Raw genomic sequence first — 16,143 nt, 5'->3', positions numbered from 1 at the left:
ACTGGAGAGTGTGTGTTCCAGCACAGGAGATACAATAGGACCCCAGGGCAGGAGGAAACACGTCCTCGGGCACCAGTGGTGGAGAGGGAGCAGGGCTGGTGAGATCTCTTGGAGGGTGAGAACTGCGGCAGGAAGGGGAGAAGACCCGGCGGAGGGCTCCGCAGGCCCCTGCCTTGCGCAGCGCGGCAGGACAGGCGGGGGATGGGGCAGCCGGGTGTGGATGGCCCGGTGGGCACAGAGAAGGGGAAGTGAGGGAAAGGACAGAGGGGCTTGGGGCCACATCCACGCGGACGCTCAGGGACTCGCATCTCTCCGTGGGCACGGGGGAGTCCGGAGGTGCCTGGGCTGCTGTAATTTGAGGACTGAGCATGCTGGGGTTTCGGGCGGGGCGGAGGCAGCTCACATGCAGGAGGCGGTGGCAACAGGCCAGGCCTGCTGCAGAGAGGGTCAGGGCAAAGAAAAATCGAAAATAAGAGGCTTAATTCCCCTGTTAAAAAGAACGGAAGAAACTCTCCCCCTCTCTTTTCTTACAGTATTTACTTTAGAAAACGTGTAACTTCCTTCATTGAATCTTTAAAATATATGTAAATCCTCTTTCAAGCAAAATAAGCCTTTTGCCAGCTTCATGACCCAACAATGTCTTTCTCAAGGACCTTGGAATGGTCTCTTTGGAATACAATATCCAAGGAAACTAGCGCCCCTGCCATCCTGTGGGGGGCTGTGCCTGCTTCAGCCGGCACCTGGCTCCAAGTTGCAAAACTACCTCCTGTCATGAAGATAAGAGGTTCATTTTTTCCTTTGGGTAAAAGGAATGAACACGGAAGGGCACCCCAACCACCAGTGAACTTAGGAGGAGCCGGTGTACCGGTGGTGACTGCTCATCCTGAGGGAGAAGAATGGCTCACAGACCCGCTGGGAGGACGAGGCAGAGGGCCGCGGAAGGCTCCTGGCACAGAGGGGCCTGTGGTGTAGCCTACACACGTGGCCGTGTGTGGCTGTGCCCCGCCACTTCAGAGGGTGAGCCTTCTGTCTCCACGAGCTCCCAGGGCCGCCTGTGATGATCACTGCACGCAGGTTTAATGCTTATTCAGTAATACGATGTTCTCCTTCTTTTCTACCTTTGTGGAAAGGTTTTCTGAGCAGGGACAAGCTTTTGTCTTTAATCATGTTCCCCGACAGTGGCCGATGTCTGGGTGGTCACGAGGGGTTGCAGTGGACTGGGGCAGTCAGATGCGGGGCTGGGGTGCACGTGGGCCTGGAGGGGTGCTGTGGAGCAACTCAGACCCCAGGAGCTGGGGCCACCTGCCTGGGTTCATCCGGTCTCCATCACTTCCCACATGTGATCCTGGAAAAATAACATCTAAGCTCTCAAAGAGGGTACAAATCGTGCGCAAGTCAAGAGCCGCTGAGGCACGCACGAGTCAATCTGTGTGGCTCGCTCAGTGGGTGCTGGCACGCATGCAGCGGCCCGCCACCTACTTGCTGTGTGACCCTAGGAGAGTGACCCAGCCCCTTGCAAACCAAACTGGCGTCAGCTCCCCTCCCAGCTGCAGAGGCTCCTCTGAGCTCCAGGGCCTGATCCTGTGCCCGAGGATCCATCACAGCGCGGGCAGCAGAGGGACAGACTGAAAATCACCCTGAGGCCTCCCATGGAGGAAGCAAGAGCTCTAGCCCGTTCTGGGGGAGCAGCCTGTGGGAGGGTGCATCCTCCCCCTCCCCTAAGGGCAGGGGAACGGCAGGGCCTCCCCTGGGGAAGTGTCTTCAGGCTCTTTCTGGATAAGTGATGGAAACTCCTGGGGGAAGAAGGTGGAATGGGGGAGACAGAGGAAACATGGCCTACCTGTGGCTTATCGACCCCTGTGGGTGGCTGTAAGGACGGGGCCCTGGCCCCTCAGGAGGCTTGGGAAGGTTCTCCCATCCGACGGTGGCCACAGGAAGGACGCTGGAGACCCCTCTCAGATGGAACAGTAGCCCCAGAGAGATGGGGGAGGGACAGGGAGGCCACCCATTTGAAGGCCTGGGCTCCGCCTACTGCAGAGCCGGCCCCGGGGCATGGTTGTGGGTCTACAGAAGGCCCCAAGCATTCAGATAACCCAGAGAGGACAGGACCTCACATTGGCTAGCCCCTAACAGGTTCTGGTTAAATGTCAGAAGATAAACAAACATCTGACAGGCCATGGTTTCACTGGGGGTGTCAGGCAGGGTTCCTATAGTTACAGGCTGGCTACGGCATGGGAGGGAGAAGCAGCGGGTGGCAGGGGTAGGGAGGCAATAGAGGCAGGAAAGCAGGGGAGGAAGATGGGGGATTCACTGGGAAAGGGCAGTGATGCCAGAGCTGAAGCAGGGGGACAGCCAGTGGGGATGAGCCACGGTCCCAGAACACACATGTCCCGTGTCTCCCCGGGCTCAGCGCTGTGTGCAAACTCGGGGGCGTCTCGGACCCTCAACTTGAGCTAACTCTAATCGCATTGGCTCAGAGCACTTGTCCCTTCACCCAGTTTAGTTCAGCATGTCACTGGAGCAGAAACACGTCAGTGACCAGCTGGGACCCAGAGTGAAGTGGGACCCGGTGAGAAAGGCCTTGCAGCCACGGGAGACAGATGTCCCAGGGCAGCTAGCACGGCTTGTCCACGTGCAGCTGGTCTTCTGGCCCAGCCTCCCTCCTGGCCTCCACGAGACCGCCACGATGGCAGGACGGAGCAGAGCTCCGAGGCTTCGACGCCACCACGTAGCTCGTCCCTGGCTGCCTTCCGCCCACGGAGGATTGAGGCGGGAGGCGGAAGCCCACGTGTGTAGACTATACCACAGGCCCCTCTGTGCCAGGAGCCTTCCACAGCCCTCTGCCTCGTCCTCCCAGCGGGTCTGTGAGCCATTCTTCTCCCTCCTACATGAGGAAGTGACCGTGGGTTCCCAATATGTGCCAATTTGCCCCCTGGGAACCGCACACACATTACCTGGGAACCGCACCCACATTACATGGGAACTGCACACGCATTACCTGGGAACCGCACATGCATTACCTGGGAACCGCACACGCATTACCTGGGAACAACACACTCATTACCTGGGAACAACACACTCATTACCTGGGAACCGCACACTCATTACCTGGGAACCGCACATGCATTACCTGGGAACCGCACACACATTACTTGGGAACCGCACACTCATTACCTGGGAACCGCACACACATTACTTGGGAACCACACACTCATTACCTGGGAACCGCACATGCATTACCTGGGAACCGCACACACATTACTTGGGAACCACACACTCATTACCTGGGAACCGCACATGCATTACCTGGGAACCGCACACTCATTACCTGGGAACCGCACACACATTACTTGGGAACCGCACACTCATTACCTGGGAACCGCACACTCATTACCTGGGAACCTCACGCTCATTACCTGGGAACCGCACACACATTACCTGGGAACCGCACATGCATTACCTGGGAACCCCACACTCATTACCTGGGAACCGCACACACATTACCTGGGAACGGCACCCACGTTACATGGGAACCGCACACTCATTACCTGGGAACCGCACACACATTACTTGGGAACCACACACTCATTACCTGGGAACCGCACACACATTACTTGGGAACCACACACTCATTACCTGGGAACGGCACCCACGTTACATGGGAACCGCACACACATTACCTGGGAACGGCACCCACGTTACATGGGAACCGCACACTCATTACCTGGGAACCGCACACACATTACTTGGGAACCACACACTCATTACCTGGGAACCACACACTCATTACCTGGGAACCGCACACTCATTACCTGGGAACCGCACACACATTACTTGGGAACCGCACACTCATTACCTGGGAACCGCACACACATTACTTGGGAACCGCACACTCATTACCTGGGAACCGCACACTCATTACCTGGGAACCGCACACACATTACCTGGGAACCGCACACACATTACTTGGGAACCACACACTCATTACCTGGGAACCGCACACTCATTACCTGGGAACCGCACACTCATTACCTGGGAACCGCACACACATTACTTGGGAACCGCACACACATTACCTGGGAACCGCACACTCATTACCTGGGAACCCCACACTCATTACCTGGGAACCGCACACACATTACTTGGGAACCACACACTCATTACCTGGGAACCGCACATGCATTACCTGGGAACCGCACACACATTACTTGGGAACCACACACTCATTACCTGGGAACCGCACATGCATTACCTGGGAACCGCACACTCATTACCTGGGAACCGCACACACATTACTTGGGAACCGCACACTCATTACCTGGGAACCGCACACTCATTACCTGGGAACCTCACGCTCATTACCTGGGAACCGCACACACATTACCTGGGAACCGCACATGCATTACCTGGGAACCCCACACTCATTACCTGGGAACCGCACACACATTACCTGGGAACGGCACCCACGTTACATGGGAACCGCACACTCATTACCTGGGAACCGCACACACATTACTTGGGAACCACACACTCATTACCTGGGAACCGCACACACATTACTTGGGAACCGCACACACATTACCTGGGAACGGCACCCACGTTACATGGGAACCGCACACACATTACCTGGGAACGGCACCCACGTTACATGGGAACCGCACACTCATTACCTGGGAACCGCACACACATTACTTGGGAACCACACACTCATTACCTGGGAACCACACACTCATTACCTGGGAACCGCACACTCATTACCTGGGAACCGCACACACATTACTTGGGAACCGCACACTCATTACCTGGGAACCGCACACTCATTACCTGGGAACCGCACACACATTACTTGGGAACCGCACACTCATTACCTGGGAACCGCACACTCATTACCTGGGAACCGCACACACATTACCTGGGAACCGCACACACATTACTTGGGAACCACACACTCATTACCTGGGAACCGCACACTCATTACCTGGGAACCGCACACTCATTACCTGGGAACCGCACACTCATTACCTGGGAACCGCACACACATTACTTGGGAACCGCACACGCATTACCTGGGAACCGCACATGCATTACCTGGGAACCGCACACACATTACCTGGGAACGGCACCCACGTTACATGGGAACCGCACACACATTACCTGGGAACGGCACCCACGTTACATGGGAACCGCACACTCATTACCTGGGAACCGCACACACATTACCTGGGAACGGCACCCACGTTACATGGGAACCGCACACTCATTACCTGGGACCCGCACACTCATTACCTGGGAACCGCACACACATTACCTGGGAACCGCACATGCATTACCTGGGAACCGCACACGCATTACCTGGGAACTGCACACGCATTACCTGGGAACCGCACACACATTACCTGGGAACCGCACACACATTACCTGGGAACCGCACACTCATTACCTGGGAACCCCACACTCATTACCTGGGAACCGCACACACATTACTTGGGAACCACACACTCATTACCTGGGAACCGCACATGCATTACCTGGGAACCGCACACGCATTACCTGGGAACCGCACACGCATTACCTGGGAACCGCACACTCATTACCTGGGAACCGCACACACATTACCTGGGAACGGCACCCACGTTACATGGGAACCGCACACTCATTACCTGGGAACCGCACACACATTACCTGGGAACCGCACACGCATTACCTGGGAACCGCACACGCATTACCTGGGAACCGCACACTCATTACCTGGGAACCGCACACTCATTGCCTGGGAACCGCACACGCATTACCTGGGAACCGCACACTCATTACCTGGGAACCTCACGCTCATTACCTGGGAACCGCACGCTCATTACCTGAGAACCACACACGCATTACCTGGGAACCGCACACTCATTACCTGGGAACCGCACACGCATTACCTGGGAACCGCACACTCATTACCTGGGAACCGCACACGCATTACCTGGGAACCGCACACTCATTACCTGGGAACCCCACACTCATTACCTGGGAACCGCACACTCATTACCTGGGAACCGCACACGCATTACCTGGGAACCGCACACTCATTACCTGGGAACCTCACGCTCATTACCTGGGAACCGCACACTCATTACCTGAGAACCGCACACGCATTACCTGGGAACCGCACACACATTACTTGGGAACCACACACTCATTACCTGGGAACCACACATGCATTACCTGGGAACCGCACACGCATTACCTGGGAACCGCACACACATTACTTGGGAACCGCACACTCATTAACTGGGAACCGCACACGCATTACCTGGGAACCGCACACACATTACTTGGGAACCACACACTCATTACCTGGGAACCGCACACGCATTACCTGGGAACCACACACTCATTACCTGGGAACCTCACGCTCATTACCTGGGAACCGCACGCTCATTACCTGAGAACCGCACACGCATTACCTGGGAACCGCACACTCATTACCTGGGAACCGCACACGCATTACCTGGGAACCGCACACTCATTACCTGGGAACCGCACACGCATTACCTGGGAACCGCACACTCATTACCTGGGAACCCCACACACATTACCTGGGAACCGCACACTCATTACCTGGGAACCGCACACGCATTACCTGGGAACCGCACACTCATTACCTGGGAACCGCACACGCATTACCTGGGAACCGCACACTCATTACCTGGGAACCCCACACTCATTACCTGGGAACCGCACACTCATTACCTGGGAACCGCACACGCATTACCTGGGAACCGCACACTCATTACCTGGGAACCTCACGCTCATTACCTGGGAACCGCACGCTCATTACCTGAGAACCGCACACGCATTACCTGGGAACCGCACACGCATTACCTGGGAACCACACACTCATTACCTGGGAACCACACATGCATTACCTGGGAACCGCACACTCATTACCTGGGAACCGCACACGCATTACCTGGGAACCGCACACGCATTACCTGGGAACCACACACTCATTACCTGGGAACCGCACACGCATTACCTGGGAACCGCACACGCATTACCTGGGAACCGCACACTCATTACCTGGGAACCGCACACGCATTACCTGGGAACCGCACACGCATTACCTGGGAACCGCACACTCATTACCTGGGAACCGCACACGCATTACCTGGGAACCGCACACGCATTACCTGGGAACCCCACACGCATTACCTGGGAACCGCACACTCATTACCTGGGAACCCCACACTCATTACCTGGGAACCCCACACTCATTACCTGGGAACCCCACACGCATTGCCTGGGAACCGCACACTCATTGCCTGGGAACCGCACGCTCATTACCTGGGAACCGCACGCTCATTACCTGGGAACCCCACACTCATTACCTGGGAACCGCACACTCATTGCCTGGGAACCGCACACCCCTGGCCTGAGAGCCGCACATGCATTACCTGGGAACCGCACACTCATTACCTGGGAACCGCACACGCATTACCTGGGAACCCCACACTCATTACCTGGGAACCACACACTCATTACCTGGGAACCCCACACTCATTACCTGGGAACCGCACACTCATTGCCTGGGAACCGCACACGCCTGGCCTGAGAGCCGCACATGCATTACCTGGGAACCGCACACTCATTACCTGGGAACCGCACACACATTACCTGGGAACCGCACCCGCATTGCCTGGGAACCACACACTCATTGCCTGGGAACCACACATGCATTACCTGGGAACCACACACGCATTACCTGGGAACCGCACACGCATTACCTGGGAACAACACACTCATTACCTGGGAACCGCACGCTCATTACCTGGGAACCGCACACTCATTGCCTGGGAACCGCACACGCATTGCCTGGGAACCGCACGCTCATTACCTGGGAACCGCACGCTCATTGCCTGGGAACCGCACACGCATTACCTGAGAACCGCACATGCATTACCTGGGAACCGCACACTCATTACCTGGGAACCGCACACGCATTACCTGGGAACCGCACACTCATTACCTGGGAACCGCACACTCATTACCTGGGAACCGCACACTCATTACCTGGGAACCGCACACGCATTACCTGGGAACCGCACACGCATTGCCTGGGAACCGCACACGCCTGGCCTGAGAGCCGCACATGCATTACCTGGGAACCGCACACTCATTACCTGGGAACCGCACACGCATTACCTGGGAACCGCACACTCATTGCCTGGGAACCGCACACGCCTGGCCTGAGAGCCGCACATGCATTACCTGGGAACCGCACACTCATTACCTGGGAACCGCACACACATTACCTGGGAACCACACACTCATTGCCTGGGAACCACACATGCATTACCTGGGAACCACACACGCATTACCTGGGAACCGCACCCGCATTGCCTGGGAACCACACACTCATTGCCTGGGAACCGCACACTCATTACCTGGGAACCGCACACGCATTGCCTGGGAACCGCACCCGCATTACCTGGGAACCACACACGCATTACCTGGGAACCGCACACGCATTACCTGGGAACCACACACGCATTACCTGGGAACCGCACACTCATTACCTGGGAACAACACACTCATTACCTGGGAACCGCACGCTCATTACCTGGGAACCGCACACTCATTGCCTGGGAACCGCACACGCATTGCCTGGGAACCGCACGCTCATTACCTGGGAACCGCACGCTCATTGCCTGGGAACCGCACACGCATTACCTGAGAACCGCACATGCATTACCTGGGAACCGCACACTCATTACCTGGGAACCGCACACGCATTACCTGGGAACCGCACACTCATTACCTGGGAACCGCACACTCATTACCTGGGAACCGCACACTCATTGCCTGGGAACCGCACACGCATTACCTGGGAACCGCACACGCATTGCCTGGGAACCGCACACGCATTACCTGGGAACCGCACACTCATTGCCTGGGAACCGCACCCGCATTGCCTGGGAACCGCACACTCATTACCTGGGAACCGCACACACATTACCTGGGAACCGCACACTCATTACCTGGGAACCGCACACGCATTACCTGGGAACCGCACACACATTACCTGGGAACCGCACACTCATTGCCTGGGAACCGCACGCGCATTGCCTGGGAACCGCACGCTCATTGCCTGGGAACCGCACGCTCATTGCCTGGGAACCGCACACGCATTATCTGGGAACCGCACACGCATTGCCTGGGAACCGCACACTCATTGCCTGGGAACCGCACACTCATTACCTGGGAACCGCACACTCATTGCCTGGGAACCGCACACGCCTGGCCTGAGAGCCGCACACGCATTACCAGGCAACAGCAGCAGCAGAAGCCCTGACTGACGCACCCCCGGCGCAGCGGCTGTGGGGTCGCGCAGGGGTGTGTCTAGTGGCTGCTGCGGTGCAGAGGCTCCCTGAGCACAAAGGTGCTTGCAAGCGAGCCTGTTGCTAGGAGGGAGCTAGGAAGCGACACCCGGGGATGTCCCTCACCAGGGACTTGGGCTCGGAAGCAGTGCCACTCCCATACCTGCCTGGGTGAACCTCGTTCCCTCCTCCTCAGCTGCGTCCTGGGGGCCAGAGCAGTGGGCCCCGGCCCCCGGTCAGCTGTGCGGACTCCTGGAGGACGACTCCCGCAGCGAGAGGAGCCGATGCTGTCTCCTGCGGCAGCCAGGGTGGCCCGTGGGGTCTGTGGGCTGACAGTCCGGTGTGGCACGGGAACCATCACCCCCTTCCTCAGAGCAGCCAGGAGTGGCCGGGCTGGCCGTGACTGGACGAGTCTGACTTCAAAGCCAAGGCCATTTCTGTCACGCGTGGTCTGAGTGGACAGCCGGGCAGACTCGCAGAAGGACCGGAACCGCACTCCTGCACGAGCCTGCAGGGGTGCTGGGCCGGCGCTCTGGGGCAGCAGCCGAGACCCGCGGCGCCCCTGGCTTCACAGAAGCCAGCGCCGGAGTTAGCTGCTTCCTGCGTCCGGGCCCGGGACACAGGCGTGCTTGTGCGCTCACTCCCTGCGTCTCCCGCTCGCCGGCCGCCCAGGGTGCTCAGGCGCTGTCTCGCAAGCAGGACGTGGGCGTTCACATCTGGTGGCACGTGCAGGTAAGTCATGGGGGCCGGGCCAGCAGGTGCTTTGGGATTTGGATTTCAAAAGGGAACGGCGCTTCGTGGCTGTCCTAGTGCGCGCGCTAGGAGCCCCATCCTTTGGCGCGGGCGGGCAGCCCTCCCGGCTGGCAGGGCCCTCCGTGCAGAGCTCCTGTCCCTCAGCCACGCGTCTGGCCTCATGAGAACGGTCAGCTCCTCTGCCGGGCACCGGCCCCCTGAGGCTCCCTCCGCTGCCCGAGCGTCAGCCACGTCCCTTTGTCCTTCTCACCAGAGATCGCAGGTGGCTGCTCTGCCACAGCAGACACCAGCCCTTCCACCCGCAGCCGGCCGCGCGGCGGCCCGTCCTGGCCTTGCGCCGGGTCAGACTAGCGGGCCTGCCCTCGCAGCCAGTCTTCCCTTCACACCGTCTATTCTGTTTCCAAAGCCGCCTTCCCAAAGTCTGGGAGAAGATAGTCGTGAGAGCAGGCGCTTTCCTTCGCTCTTTCCCAGGAAGAACAACAGGAACATCAACAAAGAGCAACTTCTCCAGGAATGTCCTCCCAGGGGACTGTCCCCAGCTGGTGTCCGGCCCTCCACAGCCGCCCATCCCTTCTCTGGGGAGGCCTCCAACACCCTGAAGCCTCTCCTGGCTCCATCCAGGGGCAGCCTCCCTCGCTTCCTCCCTGGGCGACAGATCCCCACGGAAGGAGCCGCGCCCCCCAGCGCCCCGGGCATTGCTCCAGCACCTCTTCCTTGGAGCCCCTTGCAAATTATAAGTAAGACACAAGGCAGGCCCAAGCGTGCCCTGGCAGTGGCTGCATCCACATTCTTAGTCCTCATTCTACCTGGCCCCAGGGACGGTCATGCTCTGGGACTTTTGTCACGTACACCCACAAGAGTGACAGAGCCCTGGGCTTCCCCTTGGAAATCTGAGGTCCCTGAAGTCTGCTCCTCCACCGTAGGCAGGGCTCCAGCCCCTCACCAGAATCCTGCTCTGTCTCTCTGGCTCCAGCTGCTGAGCCCAGCTGCGCACAGATTTAGGGGTTTTGCAGACTGGGGCTTGAATTGGGGTTCAAATCACAGGGCCATTTTAGTCGCTCCAGCAGACAGACTCCGGGATGCACACAGCATGGTTCTGGAGGTTTATATACACAGGGCGCATGGTGTCTGTGTCGAGGGGGCACACGCGCGGCGGGGAGGCACGGAGACGAGGGCAGCACAGTGCTGTCTGGTGCCTTGGCTTCTGGTAATTGCACTTAGTTTCCTGGAATTCATGTCTCTGCCCCCTTGGACTCTTGGAGGTGCCATAGCTGGGACACGAATGTGGCTCTGAGTTTGAAAAAATCCCCATCGTCCCTGCAGAGTTCTTACCGCTAGGCTAGCCAGGCCCCAGCCATGTGTCCAAAAGGCCTCCCCTTAACTCTGTTGTCAAAGATATGTGAATTCTGTTTGGAGTCTCTGGGCTTTTGAATAACTGGTTTCGCTGTTGAATTTTGGTTTTAGTGGGGTTGGGGTTGCCGTAGGGACTCAATTTGCTCCATAAACTTTTTTTATCCTGTAAGGTTAAAAAATAATTTGAAATGACACAAGAACCAAGGCTTAAAGTGGCTAGAGGAGCCCTTGGCTTATCTGCTCCTGCCCCACCGCTATCCTGAAGCTCCGGCTGAGCTCCCAGGGACCTTCCGCAACCGTCCAGGGAAGCAGCAGCAGCAGGGTTGGGATCCCCTGTGCTCCAAAACCCACCCAAATGCCTGTGGCCACCCCCACCTCTCATCAGGTGGGGCTGAGTGTGAGTTGTCCTCTAAGACCCGAGATCATTCCTCTATCCATTTCACAAACATTGAATGAATATCTCCCACATGCCCAGTACTGGCCCAGGCACTGGGGCAGAAGGTCCCAGACCAAAGCCCTTGTGGACGTGAGGCAGGGGGCGTGGCATCAGAGCTCAGCCCGAGGGGTCTAGGCAGATGGTGACATAGTGGGCATCCCCCAAGCTCAGGGATGGGCTGATCCCCTCACCCTGGGCTGGATTCAGGGGCAGAGCTCTAGAGTCTAGGGTCCCCGCTGACCCCAGCCCTGATATGGGCACTCACAACAGGGGGGACGTGGGGGCTCCACGTGCCAAAGTGGGAACTCAGGGTGGCGTTGGGTCCTGGGAACACACAGAGCCCCGTGGTCAGAGCAGGGCCAGCTGGGGCTGGCTTCACTTTGCCGTCCCTGAGCACGGCACGGGCATCAAACCAGGCACAGAGGTGGGGTGAAGGGCAGGGAGCCGGTGCTTTCTGCACAGGCCCCCTGGGCAGTTTGCGTGTCGGTTGTGCTCCAGTGTCCTGGGCCCTGTACCCATCCACCAGCTGCTCTGCAGTCCCTGGCCCTGGAAGCCACTCGCTCCAGACCCTACAGAAGAGTTACTGGTCACAAGGCCATAGGGAGCACCAGGGACTGAAGCCAAACTGGAGAGAACCTTTGGGATGAAACGGAAGGATGGAACTGCACGGGCAGCGTCTCTCCACAGGGTGCGCCTGCTCTGCCTGCGAGGGGAGCTCCCCAGGGACCCAGGACACCGGCCGGGCCATCTCCACGGGAGCGTCACAGTCAGACATTGGGAGGAACCCTCCTTTTTCAGAAATCGTCATTTTATCAGTGAAAGGAAAGGATACCAACCCGAGTTCTCGGCTCACGGGAGTCATCAAGGCCACAGAATGAATGCTAGTGAGAAAAACAAAAACAGGAACAAAAACTATAAAATAAGACCAAAAAAAATGAGGAAAAGAAAAGAAAAAAGAAAAAAAGATGTAAGATATGTAGTATGGAATTCAATGACAGCATTTTACAAGAACTGTGGCGCGGGGGTGGGCCGGGGAGAGAGGCTGAAGCAGACGGGCCGGGCGCCCGGCGCGCTCCCCCCCGCCGGCTCGGAGGGGACCTGTGGACCCGGACAGCAGTGTGGACAGACAGTCACAGCCGCGGCTCCCACCGCAGACCAGGCGTGCCGTGCTCCGGCCCGCCGGCCCGTCTAAGCACAGACCACCGCCCTTCCCCACACCGTCCCCGCGGGCTCCCTCCTCCCAGAATCCACTGTTTAAACTCGTTTGTGCCATTTCCTTAGTCTGCTTTCAAAAAGAAAAAAAAGTAGCAAGGGAATAAACGTCCTACATGTCAACTTAAAAGTAGAATTTTTTTTTCTTAACTTATCCAGGACTTGCTTTGTCCAAAGAGAATTGGTAGTCATTCGGTGAAACTTATTTAAACATCATATTTTGAAAGTAATCCTTGGGATTTTTCCCCTAAAACAAGGTAATGTCTCCCCTATATTATTTATTAAAACAAGTAAAGTCCAAAAGAATAGCCATCAGCTTCTAAACAAGAGTTAGGGTCACTGGAAGTTAGAACTAGAAGGGGCCTGGGGTGTCATACAGCCCTTCCTCTGCTACATGTGGAAACAGGCCTGGAAGGGGATGACCTGCCAAGACCCCCAGTGAGCGGGGTGTGCCAGGAGAGAGTTTCTGGCTGCAGCAAAGGGACCAGTGAGCCCCTGGCAGTGGTAGCGGGAGTCACTCCCCGCCGTCACAGGCCAGCATGCCCACGAGGAGGCAGGCGCATGCGGGCCTCTTGGGACGTCTCTGGCCCTGCAGGCCTAAGCTGGCGTCCGTCCCCGCCAGTCCCTCTGCTCTGCACCAGCCTTTGCCACTCCCTGCGGTGATAAAAGGAGACAGAGCAGTCTACAGATATTTGCTCTGAGAAAAGAGTAAAAAGGAGCCAGAAAGACAATTCAAGCATTTCCCAGCTATTCTCCGCTGCTGGGGGGTGCAGCCGGCGTGATGTCATGCGTGTGCCTCTCTGATCTGACTTCCAACATTTCATTCAGCAGGAACAATCGTGGTCGTGTTGGAGACCTTTCTTCTGTCATATCTGGCTCTGTGACCCATTTTGCCAATGGAAGTTTCAGAGCTCCCCGGGAGATGGAAGGTAGGAAGAACCAGCCCTGCAGGCCCACCCGCCCTCCCTGGGCCTTGGGCTAAGAACTTTCTTAACCTGGACCTGACTCAATCCTCGCGAGCACTGGAGGAAACAGAGCCTCCCTCCCAGCAGCAGGTGGGAACAGACGCCAAGGCCTGGCGTGGAGAGCAGCTCCTCCAGGCTCCTGGGCCCCGCTAGGCAGGGCCAGAGGGAAGCCTGGACGCATCGTCTGCAAAGCCAGCGTATGTCCCAAGAAATCCTTAAACTGAATGATACTTAGGATTCCCTGAGTCCTCAAAATAGCCCTGGGAGTTTGTGGGAGGGAGTGGGCATCTGGCAGAGGGGAACTCGAGGAATCAGCTTAGACTCGGGTTCCCGTGAAGGCAGCAGGAGCTGGCAGGAGAGCCCAGCCCGTGCCTGCATGCAGCCCCTCCAGCCGCCCTGCAAGCCAGCGAGGCCCAGGGGCTCCAGGCGGGTGGGCAGGGCCGTGGCCTGCTTGGCAGCCGACACTCATGAGAGAATGTGGAGTGCCAGCCCTCTCTCGGCACGCTGCCTGGGCTCCTCCAGGACGGGGAGGCCGTCCTTCTGTTTTTGGACAGCCCTGAAACCTGCCTTCTGGTGACTCCAGTGACTCCAGCCCTGCTTTGTCCCTGGAGTGAGTCAGCTTCCTCTCTCACAAGGCCTCAGCCACGTGAAGCCACGTGAAGCCCAGAAATGCCCTCTCTCTCTCCCTCGGGGCTGGCACCGTACTGGCCTTAGGGTTCCTGCGGGGCGCCTCCTTGGGCACGTGGCAGGGTCAGCAACCCTCACCTCGTTCCCGCACTGGACTTGCCTCTGTGACACAACACACGCAATTATGCCTCTCCTCTGCACTCGTGCACAGCCGTCTGTGTACCCGTCCCACAGACATTTGCTGGTGCCCTCTCCCTGGCAGGACCTGCCGGCGTGAAGAGACGGGTGACGCTGTGCCCAGCCGTCTAGGGTTCACGGCCACCAGGCACAAGCAAGAAAGGCGAGACCCCGTGGTGGTGCCGCATCACGCGCTCCTGAACAAGACTCGTGTCTGCTGCATCGGCAGCATGGTGGGGGGACAGGTAGGGTGGCTACAGCATTCGAGAAGACCCCAGCCCTCCCTTCCTAGCTGTGGAGCGTGGACAGGTGTCCAATCTATCTCTCCTCAGTTTTGCACCCATAAAAAGCTTGTCATCATAGACCCATAAATGAGGCTGGGCAGGGCACTCCCAAAAGGCCAGTGAGATGCCAGCCTCATGTCCCCTGGAACAGAAGAAACTGCGTCTTCCAAGAACACACCCTGGTCTGGGGTGTACGGAAGGCATTGAAAATGAGTGCATCCCTGGGAAATCATCAGCCCCCACTCCCGGGGAACGCCACCAGCCTCGTTGAAGTCTAGCCTGATGCATCCCTCGAAAAAGAAGGGCCCCTCATCCTTCCTAGTGAGGTGGCAGTGGCAGGATTCAGGAGGGCTTTTGTGAAAGACACACACACACACAGGGTTGGCCCCACATAGCAGAATTTTCGGCAGCCGCTGAGAAGGCAACGTCTTTACCAGAAAGGAATTTGAAGGAAAGACTGATTTCTTGGAGGTGCTAATTTTGGAGAAGGGCAGAGAAGGGAGGGCTGAAGTCCGAGCCTATTCTTTGGACATTACGACACTGGCAGCGGGGAAAACAAATATTCCACACTAATGCTCCTGGAAAGAAAGCACACGGGCGGGCAGGGCTCCAACCACCTACCTTTTCCTCCAGTTCCTTCAGGTGCCGCTTCTGGAGTTCCAGTTTGTCCTCCAGCTCTCGGACTCTCTGAAACACATCAGGGTATAAACCAGAAGAAGTAAGTTTTCCAGAAGAACCTCATTCTTCATTTGCTACTGTGGTGTAGCATAGGAGCAGTAAAGGATACAGGCACTCAGAGGGGAGCTCCGTGAGCATTTGTATGTGTACACCCCTGGGTCCCCACCACCAAACGAGACACAGGACACCCCCAGCACCCAGGAGGCCCCATCCTGCTTCCGTCAACCCCCACCCCCACACAAAGGATCTCTGTTCTGACTTCTACCACGAATGATGGATTGTGCCTGTTCTTA

General features: G+C 57.4%; 2 protein-coding genes across 4 annotated transcripts in view; both read right to left on the bottom strand.

The window, feature by feature from the left end:
- The window catches only part of C16H4orf50 (chromosome 16 C4orf50 homolog), a 111,816-nt gene extending 100,356 nt beyond the window's left edge, over positions 1-11,460 (bottom strand). Inside the window, exon 1 of the mRNA XM_075993427.1 lies at positions 9,529-11,460. The gene's annotated coding sequence lies outside the window, so the exon portion shown is untranslated. The remainder of the gene's footprint in view (positions 1-9,528) is intronic.
- Positions 11,461-11,543: 83 nt separating this feature from the next.
- Positions 11,544-16,143, bottom strand: part of JAKMIP1 (janus kinase and microtubule interacting protein 1) — a 145,962-nt gene continuing 141,362 nt past the window's right edge. The window contains exons 20-22 of one of the 3 annotated variants that reach the window (XM_012739717.2): positions 15,794-15,859; positions 12,744-12,819; positions 11,544-11,634 (exon numbers count right to left, since the gene is read on the bottom strand). In XM_012739717.2, the coding sequence (XP_012595171.1) occupies positions 12,769-12,819; positions 15,794-15,859 (117 nt within the window). In that variant the 3' untranslated portion in view covers positions 11,544-11,634; positions 12,744-12,768. Of the gene's footprint in view, positions 11,635-12,742; positions 12,820-14,137; positions 15,860-16,143 lie in introns of those variants that run through there. The other 2 variants (XM_012739718.2, XM_075992947.1) reach the window with 2 other exon arrangements.

The sequence above is a fragment of the Microcebus murinus genome, chromosome 16, assembly GCF_040939455.1.
Source record: "Microcebus murinus isolate Inina chromosome 16, M.murinus_Inina_mat1.0, whole genome shotgun sequence".
Taxonomy (NCBI): domain Eukaryota; kingdom Metazoa; phylum Chordata; class Mammalia; order Primates; family Cheirogaleidae; genus Microcebus; species Microcebus murinus.
Note: the sequence above shows the minus strand (reverse complement) of the source record. Positions and strands in the feature narration are given on the sequence as shown.